This window comes from Dendrobates tinctorius, unplaced genomic scaffold (genome assembly GCF_039654945.1).
Source record: "Dendrobates tinctorius isolate UK_male_01 unplaced genomic scaffold, ASM3965494v1 ptg000147l, whole genome shotgun sequence".
Classification (NCBI taxonomy): Eukaryota; Metazoa; Chordata; class Amphibia; order Anura; family Dendrobatidae; genus Dendrobates; species Dendrobates tinctorius.
Genome location: NW_027361814.1, coordinates 13,666,002 through 13,687,436, shown reverse-complemented (window position 1 = coordinate 13,687,436; position 21,435 = coordinate 13,666,002). Strand labels below are relative to the sequence as shown.

General features: G+C 40.0%; 1 protein-coding gene across 1 annotated transcript; it reads right to left on the bottom strand.

The window, feature by feature from the left end:
- Positions 1–238: 238 nt before the first annotated feature.
- On the bottom strand, positions 239–21,127 carry LOC141049740 (scavenger receptor cysteine-rich domain-containing protein DMBT1). Its single transcript, XM_073546463.1, has 7 exons — positions 20,783–21,127; positions 19,951–19,983; positions 9,343–9,660; positions 6,796–6,825; positions 6,661–6,696; positions 2,012–2,332; positions 239–548 (listed from the first exon to the last, which is right to left on the bottom strand). Exons 1-7 carry the CDS (start codon positions 20,892–20,894, stop codon positions 544–546), a joined length of 855 nt encoding a protein of 284 aa, XP_073402564.1. The 5' UTR covers positions 20,895–21,127; the 3' UTR covers positions 239–543.
- Between the last annotated feature and the right edge of the window lie 308 nt (positions 21,128–21,435).

The window sequence follows — 21,435 nt, the reverse complement described above, 5'->3', positions numbered from 1 at the left end:
TATCCTCACCCATCCCTGTATACTGTGAGCCCTCACGGGCAGGGTCCTCTCTCCTTCTGTACTTGTGTGCCCCTTATCTTGCACATGTTTATTGTACTTGTCTATATTTCCCCTTTTCCCATGTAAAGCACCATGGAATAAATGGCGCTATATAAATGTATAATAATAATCTGCTGGTGGCTAATGGCACGTGGCATGTGAGGTGGTGTACATTGCAATCACTTTTAAGACTGAAGGCTGGAATAAGCTATTCTTTTATTTTTATCTATATCCATGTTTACAACTGGTTCTACAGGAGAGGTGACTTTACATGATATTTTTTATTCCCAAAAATGTCAGATCATAACGGTTACCCGCTTTCCAGTTGGTGTCAGTTATTCTATTGGTCCATTTACTAATACAGGAACAAAACAATTACAGCTCCAGACGTTCACATATGTGTCGTTAATGCAGCAGTATTTTTAGTACTCAGACATCTCTTGCCAAAAATTCAGAAACTCAGAACTTCAGGACTGTATTCCAAAGTGAAGTCTTCATGTGACACTAACCTGTGGAAGAAGAATATAAATGCCTTGTTATAGCACAGGATTATAAATGGCATGTGTCATAAAGAGCAGGTCTGTCACCAGATGTCAGAATGTAAACTGCATTCATTATTACATACATCTGAGAAGTCCAGTAGACTGCTGTATAGACCAATGTATAGCAGGCGCTTTATAATGTATTTATTTTTTTCATCAGTGAATATTACTGATAAAACACTGATGGTAAAAACTGACACACTGACCAAACACTGATCATACTAGGATTAAAACCACTGCTGACACTTGGCTCCTTTTGCATATGTGAAAATCAGGTATCTGAATAAGACCTTACTGTATGTGTGACCAGTACATTACATTGATCTCAATAGGCCGCCATGTTCTTTAATTAAAGAGAATGTGTCACTAGCTCAAAAAAATGTAGTTAAATACCTTGTAAAAAATCTCTGCACTCCTAATGATTGTGCCACTTTTTCAATTTTTAAGTGTATCACTCCAATGCAGAATTATTCACATTAGTTTCTTTTGAAGCGCAGTATGTGAAATCTCTGCTTTGCAGTCCTCTCAGACGCTGCCAATTACAGATCAGTAGCTGATCTATGGGTCTTTTCAGTCTCAGAGGCTGCTCAGCTGTGCTTGGCAGGCCTGGGAAGGAGGGGTAAAAGTGAATGCCCCCAAAGAAAACTCTGAAGACACTATCAGTTGAACTACAAGCAGAGATTTCACATACTGCGCTCTAAAATCAACAAATGTGAATATCTCCACAATGGAGCGATCCATTGCAAAAATGAAAAGACCAGCAGAATAATGGGAGCTAAGAGATTTGTAATATGTATTTATTTCATTTTATTTTTAGAAAATGACATTTACAAACTTACAATAACGCAGATATATTTACAACCCAACCCATTTTAGCAATAAGCCTTTCTTATATTTTTCTCACTCATCTTCCTGCCTTTACATTTCCTTGAGCCCATTTTCTACTTTTTTTGTGGTTACCCCTTCAAATACTAAATATTTCTGTCTTGAATATCTAGTTTCCTCAATTCTCTTATAGGAATCAACTTTTTGTCACAGACAATAGCGTGATAAACTACATTCATGTGTCCAGCAAAATTGATGAATTCTGTTGGAAAACAGATTAAAAGTCCAAAAGTGTGTTTATTTTTTATTTTACCACAGACCACATGAAAGTTTACCTGAACCTTGATGTGGTCATAAATCAGCTGAGAGAATCTCTAAAAATGACAGATAAAAATCTCTTCAGAATAAATGCACGGATTCTCAGTTCACTTATTTTGCAGCCAGAAGGGAAACAAAGTGCTTGTAAAAGTCAAAAATGCTTAAATACATTTTGAATGAAACCGAAATATTTTTAACCCAATATATTTGCATGTAAGTAGAAAAACAGTTAATTTCCCTGAAGGTGTTTTAGAAAAAGATGAGAAGTAATGGAAGGATCTTCATACCTAATGCACACATTACACCTGCATCCTCGCTATGGTCACAGTTGTGCACTTTCCATGGCCGGTGAGGACATGTCCACAGGAAAGACTCTGTGCCGACACAGCTCACATCATCCAGCAAAATGCTTCCTCTTCCACGACCAAAGCGTGCCAATGGTGGAGCCTGCAGGGCGCCCCCGCAACCAAGCTGCCTGCAAACAACCACAGCTGAGGACAGACCCCACAGGTCATCACACACAGTTCCCCATACACCCTGGTACAATACTTCAAGGCGACCCTCGCAGTGGTGGCTTCCATTTACAAGACGCAGGTTTAGAGGAATCTCTGAAGACAAAGGAAGTAGAAAAGATGAATATGACAACTATATGCTGCACATTATTATTTTGTCTTATATATGCCTGTCTTACTTTTATTACATTTTTCTGTCTACCAAATACAGACAATATTATACACATTTATTTTCAGGAAAAAGAGAACCTCCCAAACAGAAGGTTTGGTTGTTGGAACTGTAGTATTTACCCCCTGATATTACTGTACGCCATAGTCAGGGTGCGTTTGTATGGAGCGGGTTCGGGAGCTGCCTGTAACAGCTGGGACTAGAGATGAGCCGATCTGCCAAAAATCGAATTTACCAAACCGTGTAGATTTTCCTGGCAGAGTTGATTTACATTGAAGTTATTCTCCACAAATCTTTCCAGACACCCCAGAGCCTAATAAAAATAAAACCTGATACTCATCTCATCGCTCAACTCTTCAGATGCCCTCAGTGCTCCCTGCCTAATCTCGGATCCTCCACACTTCCATGCATTGCCAGCCCTGTATTCACTATATTCTTGGGTTTCTGGCTGTGAGACTACAGTTCAGCGAGATTTTGCTGACTTCGAGAGGATCAAACTCCAAAAAATAAGTTTTCTCCAGAATGCCAAATATTGTAGAATTCAATTCCACGCGAATAAATTCACCCATCTCTAGCAATGACCATAAATGGCTAATATTGCTGCCGTTTGACCAATGAAATACTGCTGTCAATCATTAACAACTCCCATAGCCACGCATCGACTCCCATCGCGGTATGCCTATGGGGAGCTTGCTGTACTCCCCCACCCCTGTAATGATGGTCCTCATGTGAAGTCCTGATTGTGGCTGGATTTCATTGAAAGATGTCAATTTAACCACATGTTGCAATACACTCCCTGACAGAAGTTATGTCACTTATCCATGTTATGTAAATAAAAGCTTATAACCTGACGTTAAATTCATCCATTGGTTGTATAAATTATTCTTTTGAAAGCTGAAACCCTCTAAAATGTGGTTTAGGTTAAGAAAATAAATTGCCATCAATGCAGAAATATTGATCATTTAATGGACACAGAATGGTCAGATTTTGGCAAGACAAAAGTTTTCTCGCCTGGTCATATAAGCACCCAATCCTAGTTTACATCCTCACCTGTGCTCAGTAAATGATCGGTTAATTAGTGGGTGTGTATAAAAAGAAACCCAGCACCCCAGACCTTCACTTGAGCTGCAACTTGATCTCTAACAACATGCCAAAAATCCACCCTGCGACCAAAGCCTGGATTATCAAGAGGCTAAAGACCAGATCCACTGCAGAGGTGGCTGGCACCTTTAATGTGTCTCAGCATGAAGTACAAAGAATTAAAAAAAGATTTGAAGAGACTGGAGATGTGTTTGACAAGCCCAGGTCTGGCAGACCCCGCAAGACAACTGCTCAGGAGGAACGTTTGTTGGTTAGAAAATCCAAAGCAAGCCCCTCTTCCACTGCAGCAGAGCTCCAACAGGCCTGGTCACCTCAAGTCCCTGTGTCAACTAGAACAGTTTGTAGGATTCTGTTTCGAAATGGCCTTCATGGTTGAATCAGTGCCCAGAAGCCAGCACTAAACAAAAGGCAAATAAAAAACCGTGTGGCATTTGCAATGTCCCACAGCCTGCTAAACAGATGGACACTGGAAAAATGGCAGAAGGTGGATTTCTCTGATGAATCTTCAGTAGAATTACACCACAGCTGCCAAAAATACTGCAGGAGACCTACTGGAGCCCATATGGATCCAAAATACACCCAGAAAACAGTTAAATTTGGTGGTGGAAAGATCATGATCTGGGGTTACATTCAGTATGGGGGGGTGAGAAACATTTGCAAGGTGGAAGGCAATATCAATAGCCTAAAATATCAAGAAGTATTAGCTACCTCTTATATTCCAAATCATAAAAGGGGTCAAATTCTGCAGCAGGATGGTGCTCCATCTCATACATCCATCTCTACAACATAGTTCCTCCAGGCAAAAAAGATCAAGGTGCTCAAGGACTGGCCAGCCCAGTTGCCAGACACGAACATCATTGAGCATGTTTGGGGTAGGATGAAAGAGGAAGCTCGGAAGACAAAACCAAAGAATCTAGATGAACTCTCGGAGGCATGTAAGACTGCATTCTTTGCTACTCCTGATGCCTTCATTAATAAATTGTATGAATTATTGTTGAACCGCATGGATGCAGTCCTTCAAGCTCGTGGAAGTCACACAAAATATTAAATATGACTCTAATAGCACCACAACTTCATTCACCAATGTTATGCAACATATATTTGTATTTTAAGTTAATTATTTGTTTGAATATCACATGACTTTCTGTGGCCGGCAAAACTTTTGTCTTGCAAAAATCTGACCAATCTGTGTCCATTAAATGATCAATATTTCTGCATTGATGGCAATTTATTTTCTTAACTTAAACCACATTTCGGAGGGTTTCAGCTTTCAAAAGAATAATTTATACAACCAATGGATGAATTTAACATCAGGTTATAAGCTTTTATTTACATAGCGTGGATAAGCGACAACTTCTGTCAGGGAGTGTACTGCATTATATTGTATTAGGGCTCTTTCAGATGTCTGTCATAGTCAGTCCAATGTCAGATAGCCAAGCATGGACTGGCCGCACATCTCCTGACCTGAGCGTGACCGCTGCTGCTGCATACATTTTTATGAAGCTGTCATGTTCGAGTCAGGAGATGTGCGGCCAGTCCATGCATCGCTATCCAGCATTGGACCGATTATCACAGACACCTAAAAGAGTCCGAAGTAGGAGGTATTAAAAAATCTAAAAGCTTATATCACCCCCTTTTTTAAAGCACTTTTGTACGTTAAAATAGCAAAAAGAAAAATTCAAATTCTGCTTTTTCGGTTTCTCACTCACCACATTTCCCCTAAAAAAAATGTAATGAAAAAAATAAATGAAAAACAAAAGAAAAGTTATCAATATATCATTATATTCCCCACAATAGTGTCTGTAAAAAAAATTCTGAGATAATGGCGACACATCTGGATTTTGAAAAAAAAATTTTTTTTTTTAATTATGCAATTTTTTTAACCCCTTCACGACATTGGGATTTTCCATTTTGTAGTTTTTTTTTGCTTCCCTTCTTCCCAGAGACATACCGTAACTTTTTTATTTTTACATCAACATGGCCATGTGAGGACTTGTTTTTTGCCGGGCAAGTTGTACTTTTGAAAAAAATTAGTTATTTTACAATTTAGTGTACTTGAAATAGCGAAAAAAATTCTAAATGTGGTGAAATCGCAAAAAGTGTGCAATTCGACAATTGGTTTTTTTTGGGGGGACGGGGGTTTTACCATGTTCACTAAATGCTAAAACTGACCTGCTATTATGATTCTCCAGATCATTATGGAACCCTATTCTGATGTTTGATTTTTTTTCTCATTACGCCATTTATCAATCAGATTAATTTAGTTTATGTTTTGATAGATCGGGCGTTTGTGAACGCAGCGATAGCATATGTGTATTTTTTATTGCGCTAGTTGAACTTTTATATTTTAATTTTTTTCCACAACTTTTTTTTACTTTTGACTTGCTTTAATAGTATCGAATTTGTGATCATTTGATCACTTGTGATCTATGTGTAGAAGACATTAACAGCTCCTAAGAACGCAGGCCAAGGGCAGGTACCCATAGGAAATCTGCATTGACAAGCACGGAGGTCTTCTGCAGACCCCTGGCTGTAATGCCAATCCATCGGCACCCCAACACCATGTGACAGAGGCACTGAAGGGCGGAGTTTGTTACACGCTTCCGGTAAGTACGAGTTAAATGCCGCTGTCAGAGATTGAAAGCAGCGTTTGACATGTTAACAGCCATGGGTGGATCACGATTCGACCCACGACTGGTGGGGGGACATGACAGCTGAACAAATCTGCTGTCATGTACCGGACAAGATGCTGGCTCAGGGCAGGAGCCTGCATCATAGAGAGGGAAGCGGCATATGATGTTCCTTTATGTCATAGGTCGTGAAGGGGCTGACCACAAAACTTTATGAAAAATTGTAAGACATTTGGTATTGCCATAATCGTACTGGCCTGGAGACTTATTTTGCTCAGTCATTTTTAGCGTAAAAAGAACACTATCACAGGCTGCAAGCAATGGTGTGCCATACCATCATGTGACCTCCGGTGGTGAAGAATGGCGCATGACCACAGAAGCCACCGATTGGCTGCAGTTTTCACACGCTGATATGGTTTGTCATTGCTGGCAGGCCGCAAACAGTAACCGGTGTAGGATCAATGAAGCATCTGCACAACTGTGACAGCAATAAACAATTTACATGTGCACTGAGGACTACTTACCTGTCATATTTTGATTTACTGTGCTGTAAGGCGGCTCTAAAACGTGACAAAATATATTAAATGCAGATATTAATATATTATATGTAAAAGATGGAGAAAATGTGAATAAAAAAAAATTTTCTGGCATAATATTACCTACGGATTTTTTTGATAGAAAACCAGCTCCTGTGTTGAAAAATAATGAGAAAAAAAAACTTAAAAGGGTTATCCAGCTCCCAAAAACACAATAAACAAAACAGGAAATTCTTTAATACAAGAGAAACATTACTTAACTCTTCTGATCCTGTGTTGCACCTTACAAGTGATCAGCATGTGATTGCTGCAGCCAATCATTAGCCGCAGTGGTCACAAGCCATAGTACTAGCATTATAGGCTTGCATTTAACGGATGATGTCCTCTGCAGTCAATGATCCCTATGACTGTCAGAGCCTGTGCTGTCCTGGCAGGAGAATTAAATTGTGAGAAGATTTTTGTTTTTTGGGGGTAAAATGGAGAACTTATTTAAGAAGGATCTGTCACTGACTCCAAAAATATTGGAGATATGGTAAATTCTTTGCAAAACAAACAAAAAAACAGAACTATGACCTCTCCGGAGTTTTCTACTATTTTCCATTTTGCACTGCGTCTCTCCATGGCAGAGATATTCATATTTGTTGCGTTTGGAGGACAGTATGTGAAATTTCTTCTTGCAGACCATCTAAACGTTTATTCAGAGTGTTCTTTGGGGGGATGCTTTTACCCCTCACTGATGCTGCCAATCACAGCTCGACAGCGTATGATACTATTAAATCTTCAGTAGCTGTGACTGGCAGCATCTGGGAGGCAGGAATAAAAACTCTGAAGGTAAATGCCCAGTTGAATCAGAAGCAGAGATTTCACATGCTGCGCTCCAAATTCAACAAATATCAATATCTTTGCAATGGAGTGTCACAGCACAAAATAGATAAGAGCAGCGGAATAAGGGGAGTTCAGGGATTTTTATAAGATTTAACTCAAATTTTTGAGCATGTGACAGGTCCATTTTCAGCATATGCCATTTATAATTCAAACTACATGGAAGTACATTATGCACCTTGCTGTGTATATTCAGCCAGCATATATTGGATAGATTTGCCAGAAACTCCATTCTTCTAGTAGCCAATAAAGCACAAAACATTGCGCTGATTGGCTGGGTACAAACTAAATTAAACACTACTTTCATAGTTTCTTGGTGCTCCAAAAGAACACTGTGGACTTGTAGCCATGAAAGTGGTGTTCAATTTAGATTGTATCCCTGTCATGGTGACTAAATATAGCCAAAAACCACACAAGAATATAAAAGTATCATAAATAGCACATGGTAGGTGAGGTTGTGTCTCTGGGTAAAAAGTCATAAAAAGACAGGACACGCAATGGCTGACTGCACTAATTTATTTTCCAGAGCACACTACTTCCCTGCCTCCAGGCTCCTGGGACTGTGTGTTCCTGAAGACTGACTGTTCACCGGCGTGGTTAAGCTGTCAGTCTGAACTGCGCATTCTCCAATGCTGTTGGCAGAGGTAGCACCAGAGGAGCACAGCGACACTGAAACTGTTCTGATCTAGGGATCCAACTAGCTTCAAAAAAGCGCTTACAAGCTCTCTAGAAAAGAACTTGTAAGCGCTGCATTCCTTACTTAGGAGATCTGCCACTGATTACTTTCCGCAGTGGTGACCATTGACTTAGCTGATAAGCTGTAAACTACACAATTACGGTAAAAATCCCTCTTGGGATTTCTTGAGAATGGAGAGGATTTTTAATAACAAGTAAATAGCAAAGCAGTGTGGTTTTACAAGCACTTTGCAATTCTAACCCTTAATCATGATAAGAATAAGGCTATGTGTACACGTGTGGAATTGCCGCGGAAATTTACCATGCAGCATCAATAGTAAAAGATAGGATGTAAAAAATAATTTAATAAAAATAATGTTATTCTCACCTTCCGACGGCCCCCGATCTGCTCTGCGGCATTCCCGGCATCTTTTGGTCCCAGTAATGCTTTGCACGAAGGACCTGAGATGACGTCACGCTCACGAGAGCACGTCATCATCGCGGTCATTCGCGCAAAGCATTACTGGGACCGGAAGATGCCGGGAGCGTGATGAGAGGCGGGAAGGACTCCGGTGGCCGTCGGAAGGTGAGAATAACAATATTTTTATTCTATTTTTTACAGGATTATGGTACCCATGGCCTGGAGGAGATTCTCTCCTCCTCCAGACCCTGGGTACCATCCGCACATGAAGCGCTCACTTCACTCATGGTGTTCATAGCCACATGCGAAATGAGCGTTTCAATGCAATCCTATGGGTGCGGAATCCCCACGATTCCGCAAAAAGAATGAGCATGCTGTGGATTTTTCCGCTGTGCGATTCCGCAGCGGAAAAATCCGCAGCATTGGCACAGCATTGCGGAATCCCAAAGGATTGGCATGTTCGCGGCGATTCCGCGTGTAAAAAAACGCAGCAAAAACGCAAAAGAACGCTACGTGTGAACACAGCCTAACTCTAGTATAAATCTACAGCTACCTACGGAGTAATTGTCATTTTCCAAATATATATATAACTAGGAAATCGTCAGACGGAATTTTTCAAGACTGGGAAAAAGAACGGAATGGGAAGAAAACCAATATAACATAATAAAACTATACATCCTTAAGAATTTTACCTGTGCAGATAACGCCGCTGTCCTCACTGTGCACACAGTTATGGGTCCCCCATGGCCGATGAGGACATTGGCTAAGTGCAGCCTCACTTCCAACACAATTGACATCATCCAAAACAATATTTCCGATTCCTTCACCAAAAGTAGCGAATCCATGGGCAGAAACAGCCGTGCCACAATCCAACTGTCTACACACTACCACGGCATCATTGATGTCCCATAGATCGTCACATACAGTGCCCCATGAGTTATTGTAATTTAGCTCCACGCGGCCGGCACACCGATGCCACCCGTTGGCTAAGCGCAGCTCCACAGGAAATACTACAGAGATGTAAATAGAAAGTATTCAATGTTAATATTGTCATCGTTTTTCTGATAAATCAGTAAAAATTACACTATTACCATTATACTTCATGCTGGACTCGTCTACTCATTATTATCTCAATGGGTGAAGCCATAGGGGCTGCAGGGGCAGCAATTGCACCTCCTGTTAGCTGAGATGGCCCAAGCGCCTCTCTACCACATACAGTAAAAAGACAGCAGTATTACAAGTGGCACATAGTAGATGATGAGGAACTATAACATTGGTTTTGAATCCCAGTAAGAAGCCTCTCATACAGTCAAATCAGATCTCATACTTTGCACTGACGAGTGGCAACACTCTGAAACATGTGTCTGCAAATTGAGATTTTAGTTTAAGTCATATTGCAAAGCTTGTTATAGGGTCGTTGACTTTTAGGATTGCTACTTCCCTTGGGTCGCTCTAGAGTTCATATCCTCTTCCTCTATAAAAAGGCAATTTGCATATTTAATTTCCCAGGGGAGCACTGCAAGGCTTATAAGCGTCCTCACATTGGGATGCCAGGCTTCGCTTGTCTCTCTCCACAAGTAAAATTGTTACCCTTTAGATCCCATTGAATTTAAGACCCAAAATTTATGTTTCTTACCATTAGCAAGTTAGTAGATTTTTTTTCTATATTAGTATTTTTAAATACTGTGCAGGAAAAAAAATCACATAAAGGTCAAATATCTCTAAAAAACCATTTTTATTATCTCAAAAAGGACATACTACTGTATGTAAAAAAAAAAATAATAATATACAGATACTGTTTGGGCAGATTTGCTCAAATTCAGCTGAAAAATTCTAAATTCTATTCTCAATTAACTTATTTGATGCAACTATGGGTTATTATGGTCTGAGAGCTCTCCAGACCCCAGGGCATAATAAATGTAGGGGTTAAAATAAATAGATAAATAAATTACACTTACCCTGTCACAGCCCTCACCTATCCCTCCGCACGGCTCGCCGACCAGTCCTACACATGGTTCTCTTAGGTCCAGTCTTCCATCTTCACTATGCTCTTTGGAGCCCCTGCCACTCACCAGGTCTCAAGTGGTATCATGATGCTGCAGGGTGAGGCATGTCATCATCAGGTCGCATGAGGCCAAGTCACTAAGTCACCATTTTGCTAAGTTCATGACTAGGTTTCATGTGACTGAGCCTCAAATAATATTAGTAGAAAACACCGTGTGCACTACTGTAGAGGTGCCAAGTTAGGTTCCCAAACCATATATGATAAAATGAAAACCTGGCACTCAACTTAATGCTTGGTGAGGCAGTTTATTGTAGTACCAGAAAGCGTTTCGGTCAATATAGACCTTCATCAGTTATGTGCTAGTATGTTTGAAAGTAGCTTGAAGGAGGGCGCTTTTTATGTTATTCACTGATAACGCCAGTAATCAAATGGTCAGAATGCTGCTGTAACGCAGGATAATCTTAAAAGTTGAAAATATCAGCACAGCCTGGTCCTCCTGGACGTGGGTAAACACCACTTGTCCACTTGACAAGTAGTGTTTACCCACGTCCAGGAGGACCAGGCTGCGCTGATATTTTCAACTATTAAGATTATCCCCTGCGTTACAGCAGCATTATGACCATTTGATTACTGGCGTTATCAGTGAATAACATAAAAAGCGCCCTCCTTCAAGCTACTTTCAAACATACTAGCACGTAACTGATGAAGGTCTATATTGACCGAAACGTTTTCTGGTACTACAATAAACTGCCACACCAAGCATTAAGTTGAGTGCCAGGTTTTCACTTTATCTACACCAGCAAGCTAGAAAAATACCAAAAATAAAACTAATCTACTTTATTCAAAATTAGATTAAAAAGGACTTAGTCCATTCATAAAAATGTACATGTACAAAAAGACAAACACTTACAAAAACCGCTCAATCTGACGCGGTAAGACCAAATTTTCAAGCATCTATCGGTATACCCTTGGTGTTTTTATCCAACTCTCCATAGACACCCCCTCAGAGTATCCGCTTCGTGTGAATTTGTTTCAGAAAAACACACACTCTCATGGTGCTAGAAAAATGTCTTTCACAGATCTATTGTACTTTATGTGCCACTTCCGTGTAGCATACATAATCATCACTAACAATGATCTTGAACAAATATCATACTAACAGCCTTATATCAAATAATCACCTAAAAATAGGGAATGGCATAATAGACAATCTGTAATTATATATAACCAAGGTGTGAATCAAGACATTCCTCTTTGGATCATACAGTTCACCACCTTTACAGATTTTTTATGTCATTTAGTATATCATGGAAAGATCTCACCCGAATCTATACATTCATGGGTTCCTCCATGTGACGCTCCCATCTCCCTACGCGTTTCACCACACAGATCATCAGGGGAGTACTATGTACAGCGTTATGCCTACATAAGAAAAAATGCCATCACTGGGCTGTTCATTTATCTGCTTTTTATAGCATGCACTCTTTCGTGTGTTCCCGCCTCATAAAGATGGGCGGGTGTATACCCATGACCATTTCCTGTTTCTATGTCACCATAGTGACAAGCCTGTTACTTATACATTTATTAACATCATTTACTCGCTTATTCTCATAGCATATTAATACTATGCGATTGCCTCCGTTTAAGACATATGGTTGTGCGCATTCTTTTCTTTATCGGGTTGCATAGCAACGCATTGACATCAGCTTACTCTAGCACATGCGCATTCTTCTTTAAAACGTCCAGCCCTTTTTTTTACGTCTCGGCGTCTATTTACTTCCTTATATCAGCATCAGGGGAATTATCGCGCCTGCGCACTCCCAACCATAGCCGCTTCTTTGCAGGCTTTAAATTTTTAGTGCACGCTAGTCCCCTTGCAATGCCTGCACTCTCCTCAGACACCCGCTTCTTTGCAAACTATGATTTATAAATACATAAAAGTTCCTCTTATCACAGGAACATATAATCGTGCGCACTTTTCTTTATCGGGTTGCATAGTAACGCATTGACGTCATCTTACTTTAGCGCATGCGCATTCTTCTTTATAACGTTCAACCTACTTTTTTACGTCACGGCGCCTATTTACTTCATTATATCAGCATCAGGGGAATTATCGCGCCTGCGCACTCCCAAACATAGCCACTACTTTGCAGGCTTTAACTTCTTAGTGCACGCTAGTCCCCTTACCGCGCCTGCGCACTCCACAATCAACCGCATCTTTGCAAACTATGATTTATAAATGCATAACAGGATTATTTCATAGGAGCACTTATACCGCCCTCAGAATAAATAGAATATCAATGTTACACATTGTGATCACCAATTATAACTAAAATGCTCACTATCTAATCCTCAACTAAAGCTATAAGCATAAATCTTACCCTTGTAAAAAATAGGTTTCACAGTCATTTTGGGCATTTTTCAATATTTACTATCTAATTTTAGGACTTTCAGGATATTGAGGATATTAAACTTTATTAGATATCCCCTTAAAAAATCCTCTCAACTATCCCGAGCGATCACTCAAGACAATGTACAGTATTTTGCTCAAACATCAAACATCCAAAAGAGACTTCTTATCTTCTCTTGATCTCATTCCATTTTTATTCCTAAGGTATTGACTCCGTGTTTAGACAAACAAAAAAAGGGGGAATAACCCAATAGAGAAGTATAGCTCCTTTAGGATTCCCTCCTGAGTAACCACACTACCCTTTAACCCCTATACAGGGATCTGGTTTTACGTGGGGCACAATGGAGCTTGTCCTCCGGGGCTCCATCTCATTGCATATGGGTTAGTTAGTTTACAAAAAAGCCATAAAAGATAGTTGGTCATTCAGGCCTGTTGGTTGGAGTGTTCTCAGCCAGAAAATCCACCTACATTCCCTTTGAAGGATCACTTTGTCCCAATCACCCCCTCTATGGGGGTAAGGAACTTTCTCGATCCCAACAAATTGAATTTTGCTATGATCACCCTGATGTATCCTATTGATGTGGTTAGCTATAGCTGTATCTCTTTTATTCACCACATCACCAACATGTTCACGTATTCTCTTCCTGAATTCCCTTCTTGTTTTCCCTATATATTCAATCCCACATATACACGTTGCCTTGTAAATTACTCCAGTGGTTCGACAATTAATAAACTGTCTAATAGTATAGACTTTCTTGTTGTTCGTACTCCTAAAGGTTTTCCCTTGTGTTACTGACTGACATGCAACACAGTTACCACACCTATAGCACCCTTTAACCTCTCCTTCTAACCAGGTACGTGTTTGAATCTCTCTGAAGTGACTGTGCATTAGTCTATCTTTTATAGATTTGCTCTTTTTGTATGTTACTTGTGGTTTAGAACCTAATGTTTTCTCTATATCCATATCCATTTTAAGAATTGGCCAATGTCTTTCTAAGATTGCTTTAAATTTTTCTGATCCATTCGAAAACCTAGTAATGAAACGTGTGACCTCTTTATCTACTTTTTTCTCTTTTTCCCTTAATAGTTCATTACGATCTCTTGCTATAGATTCTTCATAAGCGGCCCTTAAAACATGATCTGGGTATCCTCTCTCCTGAAATCTTTCCCTCATGTCATCAGCTTGTTCTTTAAATTTCTGAGGGTTCGAGCAATTACGGCGTAACCTCAGGTATTGTCCTTTGGGTATCCCTTTTTTTTGTGGAAGGGGGTGACTACTCTCCCATCTTAAAAGTGAGTTAGTAGCTGTTGGTTTCCTATAATTGCTCGTTTCTAAAGTTCCATCAATTCCCTTTTTAACGAGCACATCTAGAAATCTCATTTCTGATTCATGTACCTCATACGTAAATCTAAGGCCTAAATCATTACAATTGAGGTCATTGACAAAGGAAATAAACTCAGATTTTGTGTTTTTCCATATCACGAAAATATCATCAATATAGCGTAGCCATAGGGCTACGCTATCATGTCGAGAATTCGTGTCATTAAACACAATTTTTTCTTCCCACCAGCCCAGGAGCAAATTTGCATAAGTGGGCGCACAAGGGCAACCCATTGCAGTGCCCCTGAGCTGGTGGAAATACTTATTTCCAAAGAGAAAGACATTATTTGTAAGGCAAAATTCCAAAGCCTTCAAAACAAAATTATTGTGTTTCACAAAGAAACGTCCTCGAGACTTAAGATAATATTCTACGGCCATAAGGCCTTTATTGTGGGGTATCGAGGAGTATAAAGCCTCCACATCTATACTCCCAAAAATCATGTCTTTCTCTAGGTATATGCCATCTAGTTTACATAAAAGATCGCCAGTGTCTCTAATATACGAGCTCAAATTCATTACAAATGGTCTTAGAATCCGATCTATGTACATTCCCAAATTCTGAGTCACACTATTAATACCTGCCACTATAGGTCGACCTTTCAGAGGGGTCATACCCTTATGGATTTTCGGGAGACAATAAAAAGTCGCCATAGTAGGATGCGATGGAATCAAGAAATCTTTTTCTTTCTTGTCAATCACCTCGGAGTCCAGGCCTTCATTGACTAGTGTCTTAAGAGCATCAGATAGGCTCACTATAGGGTTTGATGATAGCTTCTCATAACTCAACTTATCCTCCAATATAGAAAGGCACATTTTCTTATATTTAGATGTATCCATGACAACTATATTCCCTCCTTTATCTGAGCTTTTAATAATGATACTGCTGTCATTTTCAAGTCTCTTAAGACTTTCCATCTCTTCTTTCCCTAAGTTATATGATCTTGAATTTAAAAGATCTCCTGATTTCATCAAATCATTTGTAACAAGATTAACAAAAATATCAATTGAATTGACATCACCTGTGGGAGGAGGCATAACCGTACTCTTTTTCTTTAGATCTGTAAATGGACCCTCACCTTTCAGGTTAGGATCAATATCCCCCAGGTGAAACAGAAACCGTACATCTTGTAATAGCTCTTCAGAAATACCCAGCTCTTGCGAAAACCTCTGATCTTGTTTAGAGAAATGCTTTTTCCATTTTAGCTTGCGGGCAAACAGATGTAGATCTTTTACAGTTTCAAAAATGTCTATGTCTCATGTTGGTACAAACGACAAGCCTTTACTAAGTACACACATCTCAGTTTCAGTTAGGGGGCGTTGGGATAGGTTGATTACCTCTGGCCCTCTGGTCCGCTGTGGGGGTTTAGGCGGTTCCTTAATGGATAGCTTAGATCTAAAAAATCCCTCTTCGGTGACCTCTTATGGGAGCCTCTATTGAATTTACCTCTTTGTCCTCCTCTTCCTCTATCTCTGAAATGCCTAGATCTACTCTCAGTGTCAGAAAATTCTGCCTCAGATGAGGATATATCAGTTTCTACTGATCTGCTATTTCTGACCACTTGTACTGAGTAGGCTTTGTTATCTCTGAATTCTTGGAGATCCCTATTGTACAACTTGTGTTTTTTCTCTTTCAGATGATACTGAAATTTTTCTAGAGTATTCTGTAAATTGACCTCTTTTACCGAAAAATCAGACTCACCCGAATACTTTTTCGTGATCTCAATCTGATCTCTCAGGGATTCTGTAAGTTTATTTAAATTACTTTTTTCTTCCTCTAGGAGGAGTCTCATAAACCTGATCGAACTCTCTGTTGCTTCCTTTTCCCACTTAGTGAGTAAGGACGTGCTCCTATATCTAAACCCTGGGGTGAGGGTAATCCTCAGATGACGAGGTACAATACCTGATCGTATGTAATTTTCTAGACTCTGAGCCTCCCACCATGAGGCTATCTGATCTCTATAAATCTTATCAAGTTCCTTGAAAGCTGCACTATATGTCGGAGTATATCTTTTTTGTGTAAACACCTTATCAGAGAATACCTCTTTGGCCTCTGTAATCCATATGTTTGTATCAATGCCTGTAGTCAAAAAACCTGCCATTGCCTGTATCAAAACGATTAACAGCAAGTGATCTTCTAGCTAGAAGACTCTATCTACACCAGCAAGCTAGAAAAATACCAAAAATAAAACTAATCTACTTTATTCAAAATTAGATTAAAAAGGACTTAGTCCATTCATAAAAATGTACATGTACAAAAAGACAAACACTTACAAAAACCGCTCAATCTGACGCGGTAAGACCAAATTTTCAAGCATCTATCGGTATACCCTTGGTGTTTTTATCCAACTCTCCATAGACACCCCCTCAGAGTATCCGCTTCGTGTGAATTTGTTTCAGAAAAACACACACTCTCATGGTGCTAGAAAAATGTCTTTCACAGATCTATTGTACTTTATGTGCCACTTCCGTGTAGCATACATAATCATCACTAACAATGATCTTGAACAAATATCATACTAACAGCCTTATATCAAATAATCACCTAAAAATAGGGAATGGCATAATAGACAATCTGTAATTATATATAACCAAGGTGTGAATCAAGACATTCCTCTTTGGATCATACAGTTCACCACCTTTACAGATTTTTTATGTCATTTAGTATATCATGGAAAGATCTCACCCGAATCTATACATTCATGGGTTCCTCCATGTGACGCTCCCATCTCCCTACGCGTTTCACCACACAGATCATCAGGGGAGTACTATGTACAGCGTTATGCCTACATAAGAAAAAATGCCATCACTGGGCTGTTCATTTATCTGCTTTTTATAGCATGCACTCTTTCGTGTGTTCCCGCCTCATAAAGATGGGCGGGTGTATACCCATGACCATTTCCTGTTTCTATGTCACCATAGTGACAAGCCTGTTACTTATACATTTATTAACATCATTTACTCGCTTATTCTCATAGCATATTAATACTATGCGATTGCCTCCGTTTAAGACATATGGTTGTGCGCATTCTTTTCTTTATCGGGTTGCATAGCAACGCATTGACATCAGCTTACTCTAGCACATGCGCATTCTTCTTTAAAACGTCCAGCCCTCTTTTTTACGTCTCGGCGTCTATTTACTTCCTTATATCAGCATCAGGGGAATTATCGCGCCTGCGCACTCCCAACCATAGCCGCTTCTTTGCAGGCTTTAAATTTTTAGTGCACGCTAGTCCCCTTGCAATGCCTGCACTCTCCTCAGACACCCGCTTCTTTGCAAACTATGATTTATAAATACATAAAAGTTCCTCTTATCACAGGAACATATAATCGTGCGCACTTTTCTTTATCGGGTTGCATAGTAACGCATTGACGTCATCTTACTTTAGCGCATGCGCATTCTTCTTTATAACGTTCAACCTACTTTTTTACGTCACGGCGCCTATTTACTTCATTATATCAGCATCAGGGGAATTATCGCGCCTGCGCACTCCCAAACATAGCCACTACTTTGCAGGCTTTAACTTCTTAGTGCACGCTAGTCCCCTTACCGCGCCTGCGCACTCCACAATCTTTTATGTATTTATAAATCATAGTTTGCAAAGAAGCAGGTGTCTGAGGAGAGTGCAGGCATTGCAAGGGGACTAGCGTGCACTAAAAATTTAAAGCCTGCAAAGAAGCGGCTATGGTTGGGAGTGCGCAGGCGCGATAATTCCCCTGATGCTGATATAAGGAAGTAAATAGACGCCGAGACGTAAAAAAGAGGGCTGGACGTTTTAAAGAAGAATGCGCATGTGCTAGAGTAAGCTGATGTCAATGCGTTGCTATGCAACCCGATAAAGAAAAGAATGCGCACAACCATATGTCTTAAACGGAGGCAATCGCATAGTATTAATATGCTATGAGAATAAGCGAGTAAATGATGTTAATAAATGTATAAGTAACAGGCTTGTCACTATGGTGACATAGAAACAGGAAATGGTCATGGGTATACACCCGCCCATCTTTATGAGGCGGGAACACACGAAAGAGTGCATGCTATAAAAAGCAGATAAATGAACAGCCCAGTGATGGCATTTTTTCTTATGTAGGCATAACGCTGTACATAGTACTCCCCTGATGATCTGTGTGGTGAAACGCGTAGGGAGATGGGAGCGTCACATGGAGGAACCCATGAATGTATAGATTCGGGGGAGATCTTTCCATGATATACTAAATGACATAAAAAATCTGTAAAGGTGGTGAACTGTATGATCCAAAGAGGAATGTCTTGATTCACACCTTGGTTATATATAATTACAGATTGTCTATTATGCCATTCCCTATTTTTAGGTGATTATTTGATATAAGGCTGTTAGTATGATATTTGTTCAAGATCATTGTTAGTGATGATTATGTATGCTACACGGAAGTGGCACATAAAGTACAATAGATCTGTGAAAGACATTTTTCTAGCACCATGAGAGTGTGTGTTTTTCTGAAACAAATTCACACGAAGCGGATACTCTGAGGGGGTGTCTATGGAGAGTTGGATAAAAACACCAAGGGTATACCGATAGATGCTTGAAAATTTGGTCTTACCGCGTCAGATTGAGCGGTTTTTGTAAGTGTTTGTCTTTTTGTACATGTACATTTTTATGAATGGACTAAGTCCTTTTTAATCTAATTTTGAATAAAGTAGATTAGTTTTATTTTTGGTATTTTTCTAGCTTGCTGGTGTAGATAGAGTCTTCTAGCTAGAAGATCACTTGCTGTTAATCAGGTTTTCACTTTATCAAATAATATTAGAATGTGCATCGCCCCATGACATCATGATGTAGCCTTTTGGCCTAGTGAGTGTCAGTGGCCTTCAAGACCAAGGTGAAGAAGGAAGGCACCTTGTAATGTTTAAAGGAGTTGTCCACCTTTAGGGACAGTGAATTATTATTTTTGTTACTTAAATGCATGTTTTGAAACTGAAAATCATTTTTTGCACTTGGGTTTCAATAAAAATTTTGCACCATTTGGCTTTTACAAACTCGCTGATTCTTGCACATTCAATGTTGAGATGTTCTGTGGTCATAAATCAGCTGAGAGGAGCTCAGAAAAAGATGGGCAAGAGAATTACATCGTCTCCAGTCAGATCGTCGGAACTTAGTGATGGATTCTCAGATATCTCATTCTGCAAACGTTACAAATACAAGGCAAATGGGGGGGAACGTTTAATGAAACACAATTGCTAAAATTAATTTTAGCCTCAAATATATCCATATGGGTAAAAAGAAATGTCCCCAAAGATGGACAGCCCTTTTAAAATTTCCCTAAATTGCTTTAGCAGTCTCTTTGGTTTAGTTCTCAGTAAAGATTTACCAACAGTATAACATAGCAGGGGTGAATACAGTTACATTACTATCATGTGTACATGTCAGTGTCACTTACACCTAAATTCCCATATAAGACGTATCCCCAGCATTGGCTGCTTAGAATTACATAACACTAATCAACAAGTACAATCAGTGAGTACTCACTTTGAGGCTGAGGTGCGGGATCATTCAAATTTGCTTAAAATAAAATAGAAAAAATACAACACATATTTAGTGCAAAACCAGAAAACATAACACAAACTAAAGAATTCACTTCTTTTTCAGACTTTGGCATTAGAAGTCTAGTTGAATCATTTTAGTGAATGGGACAGGGCTGTAATACCAAACACAACCTGTGGACAAGAGTGGTGCTGTTTCTGGGGGGGAAAAAAGGAAGACAGTTTTCTGCAATCCCCAATAATCTCTGTGGGTAGAGTTGTGCGACTTTGGTCGGATCGGGTTTCATGAAACAAAATTTGTTTCAGATGAAACTGGTCCGACTAGGGCAAAAAAAGTCGGAGTTTCGTCCGAAACCCGACCCCAATGCAAGTCAATGGGGAATAAAAGTCGGCATTGAGTGGATGAATGTCATCCGCTCAATGCCGACTTTTATTTCCCATTGACTTGCATTGGGGTCGGGTTTCAGACGAAACTCCGACTTTTCTTTGCCCTAGTCGGACTAGTTTCATCTGAAACAAATTTTGCTTCATGAAACCCAATCCGACCAAAGTCGCTCAACTCTATCTGTGGGTGTTTTCTTAGTTACGCCCTGTTGGCTAATAGGACTAGATTTATATACAGGGAAGAGGGGATCCGTATCTCAGAAATGGAGAGGAGACAAAACAAAAAATAAGGCCAGATTCAGAAGAATGGTACAATTTGGACCAAGTTAAAAAAAAAAAAACACATCCTTATAGAAAGTGATAGCTCCTCTTTAATAATATAAAACATTTAAGAACATTTCATCCACATAAAGGAAGTGAAAGAGTACAAGTACCTGAGCATATGACGCCTACGTTTTCCAGAGGGCCACAGTCATGTACGTACCACCCACGATGTAAGCACTGCCACAGCGTCTGCTCAGTTCCAACGCAGCTTACATCATCCATTATGATATTCCCGCTGCCTCGTCCATATCTAGCAAGGGGTAGGATGGGGTTCCCACAACCAGCCTGCCGGCACACCACCTCTGCATTGATTCTGTTCCAGCCATCATCACATACCGGGAACCATGCTTCTCTGTAGTATAGCTCCACAAGACCAGCGCAGGCATGCCCACCCTGTGCCAAGCGCAGCGCCACCGGGGCTGTTAGTCAGAAAAAAGAGAATCACATACACAAGAGAATCAATGGAAAATTCTCAGCTTTTTCTGTTCAGTGTTGTAGCCTAGTTAATGAGAGTTGATCTAGTTAATGATAAATTACTATTTGCTCCTTGTTTTTCCCTATTTGAAAGCTCACATGACACCCCGCCGGATGAGGACATCAGGAGATCTGCCTGTATCAACATCAACAAATGGGCAACAAATGGGCAACTTTGAAGACCATGAACCTGGGGTGAGGAACTTCTCCCCGAGGATCTTTTCTTTGGTCCTTAGCCAGATTCCTGGGAACTGCAGTGCTCGGGCCATCGGCTGACATAACACTAGCC

Coding starts and splice junctions, on each gene's coding strand:
- LOC141049740 (XM_073546463.1), bottom strand. CDS start 20,894: ATGGATGATGTAAGCTGCGTTGGAACTGAGCAGACGCTGTGGCAGTGC. Junction 6,826..9,342: donor CAGCGGCGTTATCTGCACAG/GTAAAATTCTTA, acceptor TTTTCAACACAG/GAGCTGGTTTTCTATCAAAA. Junction 2,333..6,660: donor AGTAAATCAAAATATGACAG/GTAAGTAGTCCT, acceptor CTTTGTCTTCAG/AGATTCCTCTAAACCTGCGT.